General features: G+C 46.2%; 10 protein-coding genes across 10 annotated transcripts; 5 read left to right on the top strand and 5 right to left on the bottom strand.

The window, feature by feature from the left end:
* Positions 1 to 232: 232 nt before the first annotated feature.
* Positions 233 to 890, top strand: I206_105151 (uncharacterized protein; the record flags this gene model as incomplete). The annotated part of the gene is made up of 4 exons (XM_019155679.1): positions 233 to 380; positions 454 to 561; positions 628 to 649; positions 713 to 890. The coding sequence occupies 4 exons, from the start codon at positions 233 to 235 to the stop codon at positions 888 to 890; spliced, it is 456 nt and encodes a 151-aa protein (XP_019011833.1).
* Positions 891 to 1,304: 414 nt separating this feature from the next.
* I206_105150 (uncharacterized protein) lies at positions 1,305 to 3,311 on the bottom strand (the record flags this gene model as incomplete). The annotated part of the gene is made up of 7 exons (XM_019155680.1): positions 1,305 to 1,687; positions 1,751 to 1,811; positions 1,878 to 2,018; positions 2,096 to 2,366; positions 2,432 to 2,869; positions 2,946 to 3,007; positions 3,069 to 3,311. 7 exons carry the CDS (start codon positions 3,309 to 3,311, stop codon positions 1,305 to 1,307), a joined length of 1,599 nt encoding a protein of 532 aa, XP_019011834.1.
* A 933-nt stretch (positions 3,312 to 4,244) lies between these two features.
* On the top strand, positions 4,245 to 6,165 carry I206_105149 (uncharacterized protein; the record flags this gene model as incomplete). Its single annotated transcript, XM_019155681.1, has 5 exons — positions 4,245 to 4,401; positions 4,498 to 5,081; positions 5,171 to 5,512; positions 5,570 to 5,731; positions 5,791 to 6,165. 5 exons carry the CDS (start codon positions 4,245 to 4,247, stop codon positions 6,163 to 6,165), a joined length of 1,620 nt encoding a protein of 539 aa, XP_019011835.1.
* A 395-nt stretch (positions 6,166 to 6,560) lies between these two features.
* I206_105148 (uncharacterized protein) lies at positions 6,561 to 7,733 on the bottom strand (the record flags this gene model as incomplete). The annotated part of the gene is made up of 4 exons (XM_019155682.1): positions 6,561 to 7,094; positions 7,173 to 7,222; positions 7,289 to 7,538; positions 7,617 to 7,733. 4 exons carry the CDS (start codon positions 7,731 to 7,733, stop codon positions 6,561 to 6,563), a joined length of 951 nt encoding a protein of 316 aa, XP_019011836.1.
* Positions 7,734 to 7,778: 45 nt separating this feature from the next.
* Positions 7,779 to 8,520, bottom strand: I206_105147 (uncharacterized protein; the record flags this gene model as incomplete). The annotated part of the gene is made up of 4 exons (XM_019155683.1): positions 7,779 to 7,800; positions 7,858 to 7,954; positions 8,031 to 8,203; positions 8,267 to 8,520. The coding sequence occupies 4 exons, from the start codon at positions 8,518 to 8,520 to the stop codon at positions 7,779 to 7,781; spliced, it is 546 nt and encodes a 181-aa protein (XP_019011837.1).
* Positions 8,521 to 9,239: 719 nt separating this feature from the next.
* On the bottom strand, positions 9,240 to 10,692 carry I206_105146 (uncharacterized protein; the record flags this gene model as incomplete). Its single annotated transcript, XM_070203068.1, has 5 exons — positions 9,240 to 9,324; positions 9,398 to 9,764; positions 9,822 to 10,200; positions 10,294 to 10,598; positions 10,662 to 10,692. 5 exons carry the CDS (start codon positions 10,690 to 10,692, stop codon positions 9,240 to 9,242), a joined length of 1,167 nt encoding a protein of 388 aa, XP_070059169.1.
* A 418-nt stretch (positions 10,693 to 11,110) lies between these two features.
* On the top strand, positions 11,111 to 14,169 carry I206_105145 (uncharacterized protein; the record flags this gene model as incomplete). The annotated part of the gene is made up of 10 exons (XM_019155685.1): positions 11,111 to 11,275; positions 11,330 to 11,448; positions 11,512 to 12,003; positions 12,065 to 12,165; positions 12,235 to 12,467; positions 12,554 to 12,663; positions 12,747 to 12,836; positions 12,885 to 13,111; positions 13,169 to 13,443; positions 13,501 to 14,169. The coding sequence occupies 10 exons, from the start codon at positions 11,111 to 11,113 to the stop codon at positions 14,167 to 14,169; spliced, it is 2,481 nt and encodes an 826-aa protein (XP_019011839.1).
* Positions 14,170 to 14,443: 274 nt separating this feature from the next.
* Positions 14,444 to 15,603, bottom strand: I206_105144 (uncharacterized protein; the record flags this gene model as incomplete). Its single annotated transcript, XM_019155686.1, has 4 exons — positions 14,444 to 14,645; positions 14,714 to 14,843; positions 14,929 to 15,261; positions 15,327 to 15,603. The coding sequence occupies 4 exons, from the start codon at positions 15,601 to 15,603 to the stop codon at positions 14,444 to 14,446; spliced, it is 942 nt and encodes a 313-aa protein (XP_019011840.1).
* Positions 15,604 to 16,839: 1,236 nt separating this feature from the next.
* I206_105143 (uncharacterized protein) lies at positions 16,840 to 18,038 on the top strand (the record flags this gene model as incomplete). Its single annotated transcript, XM_019155687.1, has 2 exons — positions 16,840 to 17,201; positions 17,252 to 18,038. 2 exons carry the CDS (start codon positions 16,840 to 16,842, stop codon positions 18,036 to 18,038), a joined length of 1,149 nt encoding a protein of 382 aa, XP_019011841.1.
* A 506-nt stretch (positions 18,039 to 18,544) lies between these two features.
* On the top strand, positions 18,545 to 19,594 carry I206_105142 (uncharacterized protein; the record flags this gene model as incomplete). Its single annotated transcript, XM_019155688.1, has 1 exon — positions 18,545 to 19,594. One exon carries the CDS (start codon positions 18,545 to 18,547, stop codon positions 19,592 to 19,594), a length of 1,050 nt encoding a protein of 349 aa, XP_019011842.1.
* Positions 19,595 to 20,245: the final 651 nt, after the last annotated feature.

Genomic DNA, 20,245 nt, shown 5'->3' with positions numbered 1-20,245 from the left:
GAGTATTGTTCGGAATCTATTTGAACCGATCCCGAGGTGGAGTCAAGTTACCCGGCGTCATCGGATCGAGCCTCTCCAATTCTATGTTCTCCTTTCCATATCTCATGCGTTGACTCACTACATAGTCATTCGATCATTGCGTCTAATGGCTGTGAGATCTATCTATCGTCCCATAACCTTCACCCTTCCAGCTCTTTGTTTTAATACGCCCTTGTATCGATCATTCACGCTCATGACGTCTTCCCTTACAACGACTGATGATATTGTTAATCATCTTTTCGCTCGATCTCCTCCGCCGTTAGAACCTGGTTCCAAAGTATATGCGCCAGAATTGACAAAGAGGATATCCGGATTGAAAGAACACGAATACGTGATAGCTGGTGAGTCTCGTAATAATTGCAATAGAATATCGCACTCGCGAGTTGAACATGCTGATTATCGACCCCTGGATAGCTATACATCTCGCAAATGACGATATACATCATTGTCACCTGATCGCGCAGGACAACGAAGGAGACCCCACTGCTAATCTGCTACATGCTACTTTACATCGCCGAGAAGGTGAGCTTGACTTGTCATGAGGTTCGAACGTACCGTGGAAATGATCACTGATTATCATGTCTCAAGGTGATTATTGGAATAGTAAATAGTAAGTTGTCAAATTGCGTCAATCCAATCTGTGAGGCATCACTGACAATTCGCAATTGTGCAGCTGGTGGTCCAATGTCAGGTCTCATCCATTGATCCCTTCCTCATCCGACGCCAAGTCGTTCGTGGACTCGTGTGAAGCAGTTCACAAAAAGAAAAGTGATGACACTAAGCTGAAAGCACGGCAATGGGAGGAATTGAAAAAGATTGTGGAATGGACTAGAGAGAACTACAAGGCTTAGTTGATGGTCGGGGACTGAGCGGGCCTTCGCTAAGGATGTTTATCCACAACGTACGTCAGGTGTATCATTAGTTTGTACAGTCTCGGTAGAAGCCAAATGTATCCATATCTTCTCAAGACCTTCAAGCTTGGATTCACTACTAGTGAATTGTATGAGCCTCGAGAGGTCGAAGCCTACTAGGAGAGATGCTGCCAGAAGTGTGAATCACTAGCATAATGTAGATGCATTTGTATTCCTGTTACCGATGTACCTATCATATCCACAAGCAAAGCAAGTCAAACAACTGTTATATAAGTTTATATACAAATAGTACGCGACATGTAAATTGTATCCGATGAGAACATCCGTCCCAAATTGTTCTCAGTGACCCGTTCTGCAGTATACTTTTTACCATCTACTCAACCCGCCTTCTTATTACAAAGCATATCGGAAACTCATATTCTCCAAATCGGTTTGATCACTGAAATCTCCTCTCGTCTCGTCGTATGCGCCTTCTCCCCTTTCCTCCGCCAATCTATCCCTTCGTCTATTCTCCCTCACATAATATAATCGGAGGGCGAAAGTCATCGGAATTGTTATGGTGAAGCATATGATACAGGCGAACATTCCAGACTTATAGGCTGGAACTTCAGTAGATATGAAGAAGTGAGGACCAACGATGTTTCCAGTTGCGTAAGCAATAAAAACCATAGCTCCAACCACAACTTTCTTGGTGTATCCAGCTACATTAGCTCCCGGTGCAGCAAAGCAAATACCGAGAGATGCGACGTAAGAGCCTAAGATGTAGTAACCGAATACTGTGGATGGAATAGGCCACGTCAATAACCGCTTCGAAGGAACGACTGGCACGTAATACTCACACAGAGCTCCACTATTTCTGGTCTTGTATTGAATAATTACACCGACCAGACTTGGTAACATCTGCAGGGCATGTGATCAGCTTTTATACCGGTAGAAAGGCAGAACGCACGCCACAGGCCGACTCACGTATGCCATCAAAACCCACAAACGAGCTTGTGGGACCTTTCTAGCAATATAAGCACCACTAAGAGGGAAGACAACTTGCATAGCAGCTTGAGGAAGACCCATTAAAATGGTTTGGAAGGCAGTGTATCCGTAAGATTGAAGCTATGTACTTAGAATGTCAGCTAGACGTGACAAAACAGAGAGAGACAGATCTGTGAGATCCATGCATATCGACTCACAATAAGATGCAAGAAATTCCCAATACCTCCATTAGGTACCGAGATGGTAAAAACGATTAAAGCATAGGCCCACCCTTGTGGGTCGATCCAAGGGAACAAAGCTTCTTTCACTTGATACCACTTTACTTCCTTATTGCCCAAAGATGATTTGTTTCCCCTAACTCGTTCAAGAGCGATTCGCTTTTCATGTGGGGTGAGGAATCGACAGGTCTGAGGATTCTCGGGACAAAGCCATAAGAAGATTAACGAAAATAGTACTGTAACACCACCGCTGTAGTTGGAGAATGTGAGCAGCAGGTCGATATGTTTGAAGGAGTTCAGGTGTATTGCACTCACTTCACGATGAAGATCCAAGCCCATGGTCTAACCGAAGCAACGTGGACGTGTCCCATACCATAGGAGACCAATGCACCGATGAAAGAACCCAGTCCGTTACAACAGTACCACAGGCCCACCCGCAAAGGTTGTTCTTCCCGCTTGTAAAATCTTGAAATGAGTAGAACAAATCCAGGAGTGACAAGAGCTTCGGCACATCCGAGTAACGTTCTGATAACAGCGGCGGGCGCGAAGTGGGTCGGAGCGGCCATACACATCAACAATCCTCCCCATATCAGGATGCAAGTTCCCATTGTTTTGTTAAGAGGTAGTCGTTGGAGAAGATAGGAACCTGGGAACTCGAAAAAGAGGTATCCAAAGAAAAAGACGGAACCAAGCCAGGAATAGTCGGATGGGGTGAGCTTGAGATCTTTTCTGAAGGTGAAAACCGCAGCGTAACTTTAAAGAGGGGATGATGTAAGCGGATTCATGCATAAGTGCTAGGGACTTTATTTCGGCGATGTATGGAACTCACCTCATTGCACTTCGATCGATATACTGCAGAGTATAGGCTACCATTGTAAGAGGAAGAAGCACCTGTGAACGATTGGTTGGAAGGTCAGTATCCAAATGCGTTGAGCTACAAGCAATAACTAACCAGATCCAGCTTCCTCACTACCCTTCTGTTCTCCTCCGGTGTGACCTCGATGATAGGCAGCTCATCATAGGACACACTTTCACCTTTGGCCAATTCGTCCATAACATTGGATCGAGCGGATTCTACACGCTCAAGACCTTGAACTTTCTCACCGGTACCTCGAGACTCTAAATCGTTCATCTCGATAGGTACTGTACCATCTGCAGATACGATATCTGGCTTTTCCTCCATTAATTGCGGCATGTTGAAGGTATTATTGAGGGGATAGACAGTTTAGCAATGTTGTTCGGAAGCCGGGAAAAGAAGAATGTGAGGGAGGTATTATAAATATCAAGCGACCTTTCTTCTTATCTTGACCATTCTCAGACTTCCCGGTCCAGTGACATCTTATCTCAGTTCACTGCCGAAGATACGGATGATGCTGCTCCAGCTGAGATGATGTCCTATATCGGGATGTAGTGAACGCCAACCTGTAAGATTCAGTAGATGGATCTCACAGTTGATAGGGTGAATATACTATAGTATATCATGGTCGATTGGCGAAATCAGGGTCGTTACGTAGAATAATCTTCCTAGTCGGTTCTAAACCCGATTGAGAGGGGGGCGCGGTCCGAGACTCGCGGCACTTTTTGTCTCTCACCCGATAAACAAATATCCGAGTCCTTCATCTTAATTAATTAGATCAGCTTGGGTGTAAAGCTTCTCCCTTCAATTCATATCGGTTAATCAGTCGGCAACTTACATCACCAGCTGCTGGCCTGTACCGTGAAACGCTAGCAGCGTAATCCTCGTCGACCTTGATGCCCGACAATACAACCCGATACTCGGTGTATTCCTTTCTACGTATTCACACCACCGTCGAGCTTTACCGACCTATCCTGAAAAGTATCGGTAACTATCGAAACATGTGGGAATCAACTGAATCTTCAATGGGGTTTGGACTAGTCTATCGCCAGATATGCTCATCGGTCGTCTGCGATATTTGTTGAAGGTTGGCCGAAGCCAGTAGGGATGACCATAATTCAGACGATGGAAAGGTGAAGCTACTTCACCAACATCCCCATGTGTATGGAGTAGGTAGAAAGGAGATTGCTTTGCCAAATCTCATGACCGCTTAATTCTATCTGTCCATACAATATCCTCATCAATCGCTGGATTCAGACTGCGCCGAACGATATGCCATCCGCAAATCAGCCTCCAACAACGGACATCCTACCAAATGACATGACAGGTGATCAGCTGGCCTTGCCTACGTCGGAGAGGGTCACCACAGAGACCAGATTCGGTCAAGTCACGGGTGGAAGAACCAAGAATGGATGTCAGGTCTTTTTGAGTGAGTATTCATGAATGGAGTTGCTCTGATCCAAGTACAAAGCAGAATGTGGTTATGTTTCTGAGCTTTTCAGCTGACTTTGCTGACCTCATTCAGACGTGCCCTACGGCGTGGACGTACCTCGATGGTCAGATCCACAACCCCTTCCTGCTGGTTACAAATACCCTTCAACCCCTTTCGTCTATGACGCCAAATACTGCGCTCAACCGGAACGTACATATGCCCAAACGAACACCATCAGGGATAGGCTGGGTCTTGGTCAACCAACAGAGAACCCCTTCTTTGCCGACATATACATACCCTCTGACTATACTCTCTCACCACGACTTGAAGGTGCACCTCTTCTACCTGTCAAAGTGTTTATACACGGTGGTTTCTTGCAATACGGATCAACGTCTGGTCAACACTATAATCAACAATTTTTCCCCGCGGAGCACTATAACGAGATTAGAGTACTTTTGGGTCATAGAGTATCCGTTCTTGGATTTTTGGGATGCGAAGAACCTCATGTGTCGGGCAATTTTGGTTTCAAGGATTGCTGGTTAGGCTTAGAGTGGGTTAGAGAAAACATTGAAGCTTTTGGAGGAGATCCAAATCAAGTGCATCTTAGTGGTCTTAGCGGAGGTGGTCACGTAGTCCATCAGCTGGTTCATCAGGCTGCCAGGCTAGCGCCTGCAAAGGTGAGTTAAAAGTTTGTAACATCTGCTGGAATTTGTCGCTATAACCAAATCGAGGGTCTCGCAAGCTGAACTAGCATCACCTGTGTCAGGCACCCTTCATCACTGCCCATCACCAGTCCAATGCTATCCTTGCCCCTCCACTCACACCTTCCACACGAAACATACAATTCGAAGCGTTGTGTAGTGCAATCGGTATATCACCTTCAACGCCAAACGTCCTTGATCGCTTGCGTGATATAAATGAATTCTCCACGTCGAGACTCATCAAGGCCGTTCAAGATATGGGTGAACTTTGTACTTTTAGAGGTGTTGTGGGAGATGATGGTTGGGTCAGAGCGGACCAAATGGAGTATCAGCACAGCGGAGGACTAGCAAAAGGTCTAAAGGAAGCCGGAGTGCTTTGTGTTATAGCTGGTGATGTAAGGGACGAGGTGAGTAACCCTGTGCTTAGTCCGTATCAGGCGGTACTGATTGTCTGGGATGGGTAGGACTTCTTTTACAGTGGCGTACATCCATGCCGAACCAAAGCCGACCTTCTTCCCAATATAGCGAGATACTATCCTTGGGAGAAAAGTGAACGATTGCTTGCTTCATATGGCGAGATACCGGACAATGCTTCTCCTCAAGAATTGGACCTCATGCTAGGAAGAGTAAGTGCACTGAGATCCCAAGCCATGAGACCAGAAGCTGATGCAAACGGAATTTGTAGATACTCGCCGACGGACAAGTACATTTACCTGTTCGACTTCTCGCCTCGGATTTAGCGAAATACCAATTCCCGGTCATCCGTTATGCTGTTGAATCCGTTCCTGTAGCATACGGTACCAATGGAAAAGCATCTCACGGTACTGATCTTGCAGTCCATCAATTGCGTCTCAGTATGTTGACTCCTGAAGAAACTACCGCGACACTGAAATTCAACGAGACTCTCTGGTCCGAAGTGTTCAAGGCTGTGAAGGGACCGGACTTCGTTCAAAGACCAGACGAGGAAATGCTTGTATTGGATAAGAATGGTAAAACAGAATGGAGACAAGATTGGAGATGGCCTCTATTGCGTGAAGCTGAAAAGGTTTTCAGGGGGTGATTTCACGCTCATTAGGACAATTCACTGTATGTATAGAACGTATAAAACATAGATGGTATCAATTTTCGAATTTTCGATGAAACAATGCTTCGTGAAGAGCCAAGGTCGTTCTAGACCGTAGCCATTTGGTAAAAAAGTGAAACATCTTGTCATCAGCCATACAATCACACTACTTGCTTTTGCGCTGTTCCGTTTGACTTGCAGTGGAATAATGGTATCAAAGGTCTGGAAATGTATAGACGTTCACCAAGAAAATGCATTTAACCTGATCGGGGGACCACCTAAGCCATAAATAATACAAGGTGATCGTAATTTTTTACCATTTGACAATTCCCTATCGATCTCCCTATATTCCCTTCGTTCTGTAATCCGGTCCGATAACGATTGAGAAACACTTATAACTGATATCTGAAACCAGTCTCAATTTGAACTTGAGTTGGTCCATGTTTACCCAAATCTTCTCCTCTCTCAATCTTTCTATTTTGATTTCTGAGGTAGAGATACAAGAATCCGGCCATGGTGATACCACCAATGGCAGCAGCCAAATCGACAGCGAAAGCAGCGATGTATCTTGGGCTATCGTAATAGAGGTAGGAAGTCCAGATGTTGGGGGTGTTGCAGATGGCATTGATCAAGGCATATACTATAGCTCGTTTGGATGCAGGACCAGTCATACTACTTGAGATCCAAGACAAGATGACGGTTGAAGCTGAATAGAAGGATGATGGCAAGATGCACATTGCGACGTATCGAGCAGCAGTGTTGGTGGTCGATACTGCGATAATGTTTCCGAGTACAATGAAAGCCATAGGGATCACGACGTGAAGGAAACGTTCATTCTTTTTGTCGGAATGCCATCCATTAGCGACGATGACGAAACAGCAGATGACGTATGGTGGACAAGAGATAGCAAGGGTTATCGTTCGGTTCTATCGGCATGAATAGTAATCGGTTGTAAATTCAGCTATGGGGCTTCACTGATGTGACAGATGAGATCGGAAACTCACGAATCCTAGACCAGCGATCACAACTGGGAAGAAATTTGTTACGGAAGCAGCTGAAGATGGAATGAGACATCAGCAACGTGTACCAATGACTCATCTAGTGATATTGGCCTGCTTACCGATGAAGTCCAAGAACAAAACAGCACAAAGTACCCAGACCTTGGGATCGGTACAAGCCATTTTGAGAGCCGACATGATTGGTACCTCATCTGTAGCATCCTTAGATGATCTATCCATTTCCAACTTGAAAATTGATCTCTCTTTTTCTTGAGGGGTCAACCATCGAACGGTTTGTGGCTTGTTCGGAATGAAGGTCGCGAAGATAGCCGATAGTCCGACTGTCATAGCTCCTTCTACAATGAACAACCACTATCATGGGGAAAGGAGACAATTAGCGAAGAAGTTTCGCCTTTACACCCAAGTCCCAATGGGACCGACCAAACTCACTCTCCAACCTTCGAGCCCATGGGTGCCTTTAAGCTCTAGAATGGCCAAAGCGAACAATCCTCCGAAAGCGTTACCAATCTGCGATCCACTGTAGAACAAGGCTGATCGAAGAGCCATTTGTTGTTTGGTGTAGAAGCAGGAAACCAGAAAGATGGCACCAGGTCAGAAAGCAGCCTCAGCGAAACTGAGGGAGAAACGTATATCAGCGACTGTAGGAATTACTGACGCCGAAGAAACATACCCCAAAATGGTCCTGCAAACAGCTAGCCCAGCGAACGACTGTACTGCACCAGTACACGCTGAGATAGTACCCCAAATAGCACACATGAAACAGATATCTGTAAACATAAAAAGGGTATACATTTCAGCTGCTGATCCCATGATTCTGTGCAAGCTGCAAAATCAACTACTCACAGATACCAGGGTAGGAGATCTTGGAGATCAACATGTTCGAAGGGATTTGAAGAGATACATAACCAGCGAAAAGTACAGCTACAGCGGTATTATATTGCGTTGTTGTCATGTGCAAGTCTTTGGTGATTCCTGCAATTTTTGCTGAACTGATATTTTGTCGATCGAGATAATTTCTATATAACGATTGTTGTCAGTCTTTGCGCACAGATGTAAAATGTAAACGCTGTTTTACCCACAAGATATACAGTGCCATCAAAACAGGCATCAACAAGATATCCAACTTGTGGGTTATTCTGCGGTCCATTACTGCAGTCTCTTCCGGAGACAAATGTCTCAAAGATTCGGGACATCTGACCGCTAGATGTCTATCGACATCCTCGTCGTGCTTTTCTGCCGTCGCAGTATGATCGTCATCGGCCGTCTCTATTTGATGAGAAAACGACTTGGTATCACCGATAGGATCATGTGTATCGACTTTGTAAGCTGTCATATCGAAGAATGGGATATTTGGTTAGATTAAATAAAAAAATCAATGTAGACAAGGAAATCAGATGTAATGTAAAGAGGCAAAGCGACAACATGGGACGATCGTTTGTTGCTCCTTATCTACCTTATATACATTCTTTCGGAGGACCAAACTGTAGATCGCGGGGCTGGGGCTATTCGAATTAATTAAAAACAAATCGACCGCTCCCCACTTTGACCCCTAAGTATTTCCCCACTTTCTCCGTGAGGTCTTATCATGAAATTCTAGGCGGAACCTGGGCGGATCAGGGTTATTACTGTATGACATAATCCACTAAAGTCAAAAAAGGTAAAAGTAGCCTGGAAATACCGGCGGCGAACCGCGGTAAAAGATATTTTACCAGTTCTGTGAAGTGTCTCCGGAACTTGTGGTGAGAAACCCGATATCAACACAAGTTCGGTATTATCAGCCAAACATCCCTGAACGCTAGAGTAAGCGAATCATAAGCGTTTAGTTCCAATTACATGCGGTACCATCTGGTAACCGAGATGGACGATGATGCCCGTTGGATGTATAATTGCGACAGCCGACCGCAAATTGTTTTATTCTGACACGATATCAACAAACGGTATTCATCAACAATGTCTAGCCCATCGCGATGAGACTTGATTGAACATCTATATACAACGGCAACTAAGATATGCAGGCACCTACAAAACCAGAACCTGGAACTCTTCGCCTGATTACAATTTGGCTATGGACTGGTGACCGAGATATTTGATTGCGAGATCAGCGGCTTTTTCCGCTAGACCTAGAGAGTTTTGGAAACTGATATAACACGGGAAGGAGTCAGCTCACTGATCAACGGACGTATTAAGTATTGAACGCCAATCAAACTCACCCAGCACCTCCGACGCCGTAAGCATGAACAACTCCCACTTTTCGTCCCTTTGAGCTATTCACAGATCCAGGTATTAAATTCTGCGAACCAACTTGACCGATCCTCTTTTCCTCTAATTCCATTCTGGCACCACCCTCCCTGGCAGGTCGCAAGCCGACATTATGCGATACTACCTCTATATCCTTCCATGACTTTCCGTTTGGCCCCGCTAATCTAGGACACAACTTGTAGCAATCTTGCAAAATCCTTTCAGCCTCCTTCAAGTCCGCATTGGTCGACCAGTCTCCTACTCTATAGTGACCTCCCAACACAACATGGCCCTCCGGACCTGGTCGCGGAATCATGTATGCTGCCTGAGGGGGTGCTTCTGCACAATCACATATAAGCTGAGGCTGAACTCAAACAAAGACATAGGTCCACTTACTAGCAGTCTCATCCTTATCGTCGTCCGTTTCCGCGAAGAATCCCTCAACGTGGAAGATACATTCTCGGACCAACGGTGCTTTGACAAGAACAGTCTGGCCTCTGGCAGGGTATACTTTCTCATCCTCAACGCCAACTAGTGACCTCGATCCTAAACCGGTAGCATTGATGACCAAGCTCACTTTACCAGTGGAAGGAAGATTATATGCTTCGTCGATTGATGAGAGTCGATGTCGTATTATAGGGATACCAAGTGATTTGACCTTCTCACCAAGGTAGCGGGTATAGTTTGGAGCGTGTAGAATCCATGTCTCAAAATAATTGGCAAATGGTTTGTTGCCGGGTAGTGGATTAGAAGAGGAACCCTCGAGGTCTTTGTACTATTGCGTAAATTTACTTGTCAGCTAAATTAATACGCTTTGGCTTTTGCCTCAAGACACAGCTGGGGTATAGGAAGCTCAAAAGATACATACGTTCGTCACGAAATCCTTGTACCACAAGGCCTCGGCCGGGCCCTTGCGCTTTTCCAACACATTCCAGACGGGGACCTTCTCGCATAGATCTGGTCTCTCCTTTGCGACTTTGTCTAAACCATGGTATGTGATCCTATCCCATTCTGCAGCTGGATCTGAGAGACCATTGGCGAAAGAGAACCAGTTACAACCTGCCCATGGACTGGCAAACCCGATACTAGTGGAATCTTCCGCTATATCTCGAGCAACAACGGCTACTTTGATGCCCCTAGAATGTAGCTCGAGGGCAATGGATAGGCCCACGACTAAAGCCAGCAACAATGATCAACTCCCATGACTATAAGTTGAAGTAAAACCTTGCGGCTTACCCCCTGAACCTAACACGATTGCGTCGTACATAATAAGCTGTTAGAGATTATGAGTGGTCAGTCAATGGAATGGAGGCAAGTGACTGCTGTAAGGAGACAGTAAAGCTAGATTATAAGTGAAACGGGCACGTTGCCATGAGTCAAGAAATAAAGCATAAACCATAATATTTATCTGTTATTCATTATTCAGTATTTGCCCGATGATCATATGGTGATCTCGGTGATTCGGGTAAATACCCAATACAGAGTGACGTGGCTTTTGAATATTTGACTGAAAGAATTACGTAATTTATTATTGTTTGATGAGCATTTGACCGATATCAATTGTGTTTCCTTTGTTATTCCCCTTCCCCCCTTTCCACCCCTTCCTTATACATCGGTCTCTTTTTTCCTCATTCAATGCTATCTTTCATTATCTCATATCCCGAACTCACTCAATAACAGCCGACATGCACAATCCACATTACGCCGATCATAGCGCCAACGATAAACGACCCTGGCAACAACGTGATCAGAGCCAAGATCAGGATGACGAAAGCAACGGTACTCCCAAGCGTCGATTGGGTAAAGTAGATCGAGGTCGAGAAGCTTGTAACGAATGTAGAAGGCATAAGGTCATTACAAGTCAGTCTTCGCTTGCATACATTCGCTTACAACTCTGAAAACAGATTCGATGTCATCCGCACCCAGACGACCCACAACATTTGTTTCCTTGCTCAAGATGCGAGCGTATGAATCTAGGATGCGAGTTCTCAAAACACAACAGAGGACGAAAGAGGAAAAGACCGTGAGTGAGACAGAAGATAGTGACAGTTGTTCGAGATCGCTCACGTTTTGTTGTCTTTATCAGGTTACCTCTTCTCGGCGGTGTCGATGCGGTTGAGGACCAACCTCAGAAGAATGGTGGTCCATCATCTGCGCCCTCGATGCACCAACACGCTAAGAATAACAAGAATTTAATCGATTCTTCTCCAAAGCAATCGTTCGGTGATTCGCGATTCCCGTTTATCACTGCCGAAGCAGAGAACCACACACGTCTGCACCACCATGATAGATCTATCAAAGCTGAAGATGATTACAGACAGCCCAAGCAGATGTCATTGCGTCATATGGTTGGAGAGCCGACATCGGATGAGGAATCTAGTGAAGATGGAGACCAACTGGAATCCTCCTCCTTGCCTAGAAGTAATGCTGCTGGCGAGTTCCACGGTATAGCCGGTGGTGATCCACGAAGAAAAGCTTCAAACAAGGGCAAAGCGCCAACGCGAGGACCAGAGCTGGTGGACGATCCCATTAGAGCTGGGTATGTAGATGAAGTGGAAGCCAGAGCATTGTTCCACTTGTAAGTCTTGATCTCGCAAGTACACGAGCTCAACACTCATGTGGCATGTCCCCCTTCCTAGGTTCATGACGCACCACAATACCGCTTCGCCGATGCTTGATCCGACAATCCACACTCACGATGTAGTCAGGGCGCAATCGTCGTTCCTGTACACTTCAATTCGTTAGTATCGCTGCTCCGTCTGTTCGCAGCGTTTAGACATGTTCCGCTAAAGCACATCTGCTGCCGCAGTATGTGTTGCATCTCGCTACCTCTCATCACTGTCTCGCCATACCACCGATGGTCCAAATATGTCTCCCGAATCAGCCCAGTCGGTGCATCAACAAATTCTCGTCTTAGCGAAAGATCATATGACTTGGGCGTACGCGGAGGCAATCTCCAGCATAGATGTTGTTAGGGCGATGGTTATATTAACGCTGAATAAAGAACCGGATGATGATAAAGCGGGATATCACATGAACCGAGTGAGTCATATTAACACATGTGACGCTCATCAGACTCGCCTCATTCCAATGCCATCGATGTTCGCCTTATTGATATGTCCTACCAGGCGGTACTACTCGCTCAAGAACTGAATCTGGGTAGGATGCCATCAGTCGCCGAAATGAGCCAGATGAACGAGGATGATCACAAACGAGTGAGGATGAGGCAAAGAGTGTGGTGAGTCCTTATATACCCTTTGCTTGACGCATCTGCCCGCCATGGCGAGATGTCGGCGCTGACAACGCTCGTATTTCACGAAGGTTCTGTGTCTTCATTGCCAATTCCATCTTCTCCATGCAATTTCAGCAACCCATGTTGATTCCACAATCAGACCCACTGATCGCTTCAGCGTGAGTCGATCACCACCCGAAATTCTGTATAATCTGACCGTCCTGCAGGAATCATTGGCTCAAACGTGCTAGGCCGGACACCGTTCTGAGGGACACTCAAATAGTTTGCTCTGTTGAGCTCCGTCGCAAATACCTCAAGTATAGGGAGCTTTTGATCGGGTCGATACCCAACGAACCTTCTTACGGTAGTGCACTAGCTCTGAGTACCTTGACCAAGACGATGAACCAAGACTGGGATATCAGCTGTGAGGCTTGGATCAGGGATATCATCGATGGTGGGTGCTCCTTAAACATGCCAATAAACCTGTGCTTACGTTTGGCCCAATGTTCAGTGGGTGGAACATCAAGCAACATCAGTAAACCTCGAGTATGGACTGCCGCTCTGCGTCTCAACCTCAATCTCCTGATAGTCAATCAAACACTCCGACTGTCACCGCGAGATCAAATTGATCAGGGATCGCCGTCCTCAATACCAGCTTTCAATCATTGTTTGAACGCCGCTAGCACAGTCTTATTGAGGTTTGAGACTTTGGACAGAACACAGATGACCTTTGCGACGGATACGTTCCTGCATTTCGCTCTTTACGCTGCCACTCTCTTGTCCACGGTGAGTCGTTAGCATTTCGACTCCAGGGTACCTTGCTGAGATCACTGTCCTCGTCAGCTATGTCGGGGCCAACATCCCTATAAATTCGACGGACCCGAAATAGAACATTGTAGACGACTGATAACCAAGGTTGCGGATGCTCTTGATGCTGCTTCCGCCTATCCATCGGACTCTCCTACCCTACACGCTTGGTATCTTCGTCGTCTGGTTCAGCTCCTTCCTCCTACATCCAATACACCTGCTCAAACGGGACCACACTTATCCATTTCATCGTCAGACCTCCCCCTACCTTCGCCTCAAGTCAATACTCAAGCGCCAATTGACCCTTCACTATTAAACGTATCAACCAGCATGCCTGTCGACCCGGCATTGACTACGGTTATCGGCAATGAATTTGACTTGTTCTTAGGAGATTTCCCATGGGTAGGGCTAGGATTAGATGCCAATTTCGCAACTAGTGGGCAAAGTATGCAAGACCCAAGCCAGAATGCGCAGTGGAATAACAATCTAATGGGTATGTTCGGAGGTGTCAACGGGATGGCAGGACAGAATGTCGGTACCTTGAACAACATTGAACTGCATCCCACATCTTATCAGTCGCAAACGGCACCTCTTGAAATGCCTTACGGAAGCGGTATGGCGATGAATACGGGTGCAGGTGCTGGCACGGCCATGAATATGGGAATGGGTTTTGTTGGTGGAATGGGTTTCAGTGATCCAGTCTAGTAGGAGTGGGTGACTATAGGTTTACTGTACCTGTAGTGTACGTTCAGAAACTAGTTCTGCGCAATGCAATATGCAGCAGTATCTTATGTCGCTCAATTGGTCAAAGGTCAATATGATTACGCGTGCGGTAAGGCCCATACATGATAATTGCTTCATATCAGCAGACCAAAAATACAACTGAAGCGATAAAGACTATCTGGCCAAGCTGGGTACCAAGAATTCGGGCTATTATGATGAGCCTTCCAGAAGGAAGTCGCTAAAATCAAGCGGTTCATTACAATTTATGTCGTCCGCCCGAATGATACTCTTCCTCCTCGATATAGGCGGCCAATGAGAACCATCCCATTTCCGGTGTGCCCATCTCCCCCTTTGTAGACTGTATCTCATCAGGTCCAGCTTCAACAACTTTATCATCGGGTCGACGAGCGGCATCAGCTAGTAGTTGAGCTTGGCAGCACATCTCGTAATTAATTTGCCTATAGTACCGCAATCAGCGGCTTACTTCTTTACAATTCTGGTTGTGAAGGGTAGACAGAAAGCTCACCACCATGCAGCCTCGTCGATGCTCAAGCGACCCAACGATAAAGCGCCATGATTTTGTAGCAGCACAACTTTGTTCTTTGCGCCAGCAGCTTGAGCAATTCTCTCCCCTTCCTTGTTATCAAACACCGCGCCTGTATCCTTGTCAGCGACTGCTTTGAATCAACAGCGGAGAGATCGCTTGGCTTTTCGAGAGCAGAGAAGGATCCTCTCACTCACCACCAAAAGATACCAAGACTTGCTCGTTGTGATAAGCACAAGCGTCCTGACTGATCATGTCCAGTGTTCTGCCCAAAGACGAAAAGGCTTTGGTGTAAGGACCATGGACATGTACAAGAGCTTCTACACCTTCTGGTCCTCTTCCGAGGGATTTATACAGCTGGGAATGGATTGAACTTGCCGAAGCGTCTGTGGGCGCAATACCTTCTACCATCCTACCATCTTCGACTGAACATCTGACCAGATCGGATTGTTTCATCAACGCGAATGATTTCCCTTGGGGGTTCACCCAGAACGTGTCTGGCTCCATTGGATCTCTAACTGAACAATGACCTGCATCATCGCCATGATTATATAAGCCAAAGGTTGTAATAGACAATATGGATCCTTCCACTCACCAGCAATGCCTTCAGCTAATTTGAAACGATGCAATATCCTGAAGACCAGGGCTAGATGTTCTTTCCTGTAGATTCTCTCCTCTTCCAACGACGAGAAAGTTGGCAGCACTACACGAGTTGGACCAGTTTGGACATCATGGAATGGTGACGATTCTAGATCGGTCGTGATTGGAAAACCTGATGTAGCAGGGGAAGGCTGAACAGGTGATGGCCGAAGTCTCAGTGTACCATGAGTACCGTGAGAAGCTTCTGTGGTCTTTGTAGAGACAATCGACATGATGAAGCTGTGCCTATTTTCAGTGTAAAATGCTCGTACAAAGCTGGTTCTGTTATCACAGGAAACATTTGGGCTGATTGTGGTCCATGCTGGATTTTAGGGGTTATTGACTTGAGTGATAACGGATTTAGCCGCTCGGCTAAAAAGAACTTCTCCCAAAATTGACCGCCCCAGGGGACGAGACACTGCATGATCGATTCATCGATAAGAGACTGATGTTTCTTTGGACATCATCAACGGGAATGCCTTAGTCGTGCTCTGATACTATTATACCTGACTGGCATCGGGGAGTCGATGTTGTTCGGAGAAACGACATACATAGCCACTGGGAGGGATTTCCTCGTACGGTGTTTGATTTGGAAACCCAGCGACCAGTCGAATAGCTCCTGGTAACTTACTCTCCACGGTTTACATATACCGTTGTTATTACTAAAACACTCGGATTGTTTGAATAAGATGATACATGTGATCATGCCCTCTGCTTGTAATTATAACGTCAAGAAATAGCTTGAAAAAGGAGGCGATGAATCCGGGAATTACACTTTATGTCACGATGATGATTAGCCAAGATGGTCAAGACATCGGGACATGAAGGCAGAAGCATCTGCAACAGAGTCATGACGTATTCAAGCAACCTGACTGGTTCATCAGCCCTTTTACTCTGTCTTCGTTGCGTTGAGAGACGTATGAACGTCCGGGACTAGCAATTCAATATCTGGTAATTGACCCGGGTTACGTGTTTCTTGGCGTTCATTCGATCGTTTAAACTTGGCGTTTGCGCGCAGAGGGTCAGCTCAGCCCAATCTGTTTGCAGCATAAAGCATATGGTAGCCGTTGATTACTCCTATATTTCTACATGTAGAAGATGTCGCTTCAGGACACGAGACCGATATCGCATCAACGTGTAGCAGGGGAAGTTGACCTCGTTCCCCAGCGGTGCTACCGTCCTTTCATGCCCTCGCCCCGAAACTCAGCGTTCTTTGCAATATAGCAGTGTGTTGGTGAATAAGGAGAACAAGCATCTAGATCAAACTACTAGAAAGACATCCAGATCAGTTGCTACTCAAATGAAGCCAAGTTTGGCCAAGTCATATCAGTGATCGAAGCCGACGACGGAAGTCATGATCCACGTTAACAATAAACCGTTCCAAGGATACGTATATATAGCCTTGTATGATCCGTTTTATATGTCCATCGTTCGCCTGCATCCACTACACCAAGAACAGAAATATCAAGATGCTCTTCAAACTGTTACTAGCCCTCGCCGCGAGTGCCAGCGCGTTAGCAGCCCGAACCTACTCCGAGGACAAGCATGATAAATATGGCGATAAGCCTTATGGCAAGGTTGTGTCCGAACCAAAGTACTTCACTTCGGCTTTTTCCACTCGAGCAGTCCCGAGTCAAGTTGTTGTCACCAATGGAACGGTAGATCCAAGAAATTCGACCGCCTACGGTCACTTCGGCTTCAAAATCAACAGCGACAAAGATATCATATGTTACGATATAAGCCTCGTCAATGTCACTGGCGGGTATTCTAGTCCTGCTTTCACGGCTACGCACATCCACCAAGGTCCTCAAGGAGCAGCAGGTCCTCCCAGGTATGTTTCGTTCCTATAACATTACATACTTCTCGCTGATTTTTCATTAGACTCGCCTTCCCTAATCCTGAATTTGTTGGATATGATCGAAACGGAGCTGAACTTCGACGATCTAAGGGTTGTTTGAGAGGTCCATTCAGCACCAACATTACGGCGAACGGAAAAGATACAGGCAGTGATTCTGGTTTTACTCTCAAGGCCATTGAAGATTCACCCTCCTCATTCTTTGCCGATACTCACACCGCGCAATATACCGCTGGAGCCGTTCGAGGTCAATTATTGGCTTCTGAAGTACCCGTCAAGAAGCCCGACTACTTTACTTCCACTTTGAGAACCGATGCTACTGGCGAACAAGTAGTCAATGGAAGCAGCGTATCTGTACCCGGATCCAACGGTACTAAAGGTGTTTACGTTCTTCACATCAACTCAGACAAAGATATTATTTGCTACGAGATTGTCGTCGACGGCTTCCCCGAAGGCCAAGACTATTTCAGCCCTGCTAAGACCGCTACCCATTCACACAGCGGCATCTTTGGTCAGACTGGTCCTCCCAGATTGGCTCTCAAGAACCCCAAGCCCGTTGAAGACGACTGGAAGTCGATTTCTTTGTTCAATTCTCTTCTCGGTAAGAAGAAAACTGCTGGAATTCGCGTTGCTTCCGCATGTGTCAAGGGACCATTTACTACCGGTTTACTAGATGTCAATGGCACTGACACCGGTTCAGCGTCTGGTTTTACACTCAAGCAGCTTGAACAGAACCCTTCAGCTTTCAACGCAGATTTCCACACGAGCGGGTTCGTAGCCGGGGCTGTCCGAGGGCAGCTTTATCGACCATAGGAGGAGTCGAGCTGTACTGTCGTAAGAGAAAGAGACGACCATACAGGCCATATGATTTAGGCAGGGTGTATCTAAATTTAAGTATAATTCTGCATCGTTACCATCAATATTGTATCTATATGAACTATTTCGCACGAGCTGCTATAATTCATCCCTTGTTTCGCGTGATTTCCTCGATAGCGGGACCTTTCTACGTGTTCGATCGCATTCGTGTTGCGTCATCGGCACTTCCAGTTCCAGAGATTGAATTGATCGATGCAATACTTCTTCCATAGATCGCTTCACCTTCTCTTGTCACATCAGCGATACTTGCTTAGTTACGCTTTGCTGCTATAGCGGAAGTACCATCTAAATCGTGACACACAGTGTTGAATAGCAAATTCCTGTACAGACTCTTGTGCGCCGACATATTGCTTAAATTCCCATCTTGCTTAACACTTGGTTCGCACCTATATTCGCCTGTACCTTCCCTAACGACCAAGATTAGCCTGAAGCCGCTCTGCAACATGGCGATTGGCCAAGCGACTCGTCGCTCGAAACGCTCGCCGTCCACTGCAAAGCATGTCAAGTCGGAAGAGGGCAGTTCACCCCCGAGAAAAGTCCAGAAGATCAAGAAAGAGTCTACACCCTCTGAAGCCTTAAAAGAGATCAAAAATGAAACATCGCCCACAACATTGAAGGCAAGGAAGCTCAAAGCTCATGAGAAGAACTCTCTCGATGGACCGTTCCCTACATACCTTCGTCCTACTCCGTCTGAATGCTCCCTTGCTCATGACATCCTCGCGTCTTTACATGGTCGGCGAATACGTCCAGCCGAAGTAGTAGCATCGAAAAGCCGTGCTGGATGCGGGGATAGTCCATCAGTATTAGACGCATTGGTCAGAACGATATTGTCCCAGAACACAAGCGATAAGAACTCAACCAGAGCCAAGCTTAGTATGGATCAAGTGTATGGTGGAAGTGATAATTGGGAGGATATCGTGAAAGGCGGCAGAGAAAGGTTGCAAGAAGCCATTAAATGCGGAGGGCTGAGTCAAGTGAAGAGTAAAGTGATATTGAGCATCCTAGAACAGGTCAACGACAAGTATGGGAAATACTCTCTTGATCACCTACATGAAGCTTCGACAGACGATGCTATGGCGGAATTACTGGGATTTGATGGTGTTGGACCTAAAACAGCGAGTTGTGTCTTGCTCTTTTGCTTACAACGAGAAGATTTCGCGGTCGACACACATGTTCATCGGATCACGGGACTGCTTGGATGGCGTCCGAAGACAGCGTCAAGAGAACAAACGTATCACCACTTGAATAAGCGGATACCGGATGAACACAAATATGGACTACATATCCTCTTTGTCAATCACGGAAAGGTCTGCGATGAATGTAAAGCTGGTGGTAAGGTAGCAGGGAAATGTGAGCTTAGGAAGGCGTTCCGGGACCAGGCCATCAAAGGATCCATAGGAGAGGAAACGGTGAAGCAGGAGATAGTGGAAGGGCAGAAGAACGATGTCAAGGAAGAGGTCAAGGAAGAGGTCAAGGAAGAGGTCAAGGAATAAGTGTAGAAGCTGGACTGAAGTGCGAAAGCCCCTATCTCTATCTCTTACATGGTATCATCGTTCTTCCTTCACACATACTTTATCTTCTGCATCTTTCGCCCTTGGGCTTCGACATAGTCGGACCACCGGAGGGTCAGTGAACTGTTGGAAACGTCGACATCCATGACTTATACCTCGTTCCGGCCTGAAGATCTTTGGACAACCCTAGCTGTGCCATTGTTAGTTGGACAATCGAAAGATTCAAGATGTCGTCACCGGTGTACTTGAATATATTTCAATAGGCACCTAGCAAGTATCTACGCACGAACAGGTCCCCGGCACCCTTCTTCTTTCAATAAACCCTGATCACCCTAGGATCCAACCCATATACGTCAAGCGCTCGTTGCTATTGTATCATTCGACTGGATGGAGTCGAATGCCCAATGCATATATGTGTACAGATAGTCGATGCCCAATGTATATATGTGTACAAATAGTCGACGACGCTCGTATTTCGCCTAATGTTGAGGAACATGTGACGACCATGCATGTGTTGGTGATGTTTCGTACCCAACCTTCTTTGTGTTGCCCTGAGCGATAACCTTACCTGAAATGTTGTACATGACTTTTCTGGCTTAAAATGAATCGAGCGGTATCTTTACATCTTCTGTT

This window comes from Kwoniella pini, chromosome 7 (genome assembly GCF_000512605.2).
Source record: "Kwoniella pini CBS 10737 chromosome 7, complete sequence".
In the NCBI taxonomy this organism is placed as follows: Eukaryota; Fungi; Basidiomycota; class Tremellomycetes; order Tremellales; family Cryptococcaceae; genus Kwoniella; species Kwoniella pini.
Note: the sequence above shows the minus strand (reverse complement) of the source record. Positions and strands in the feature narration are given on the sequence as shown.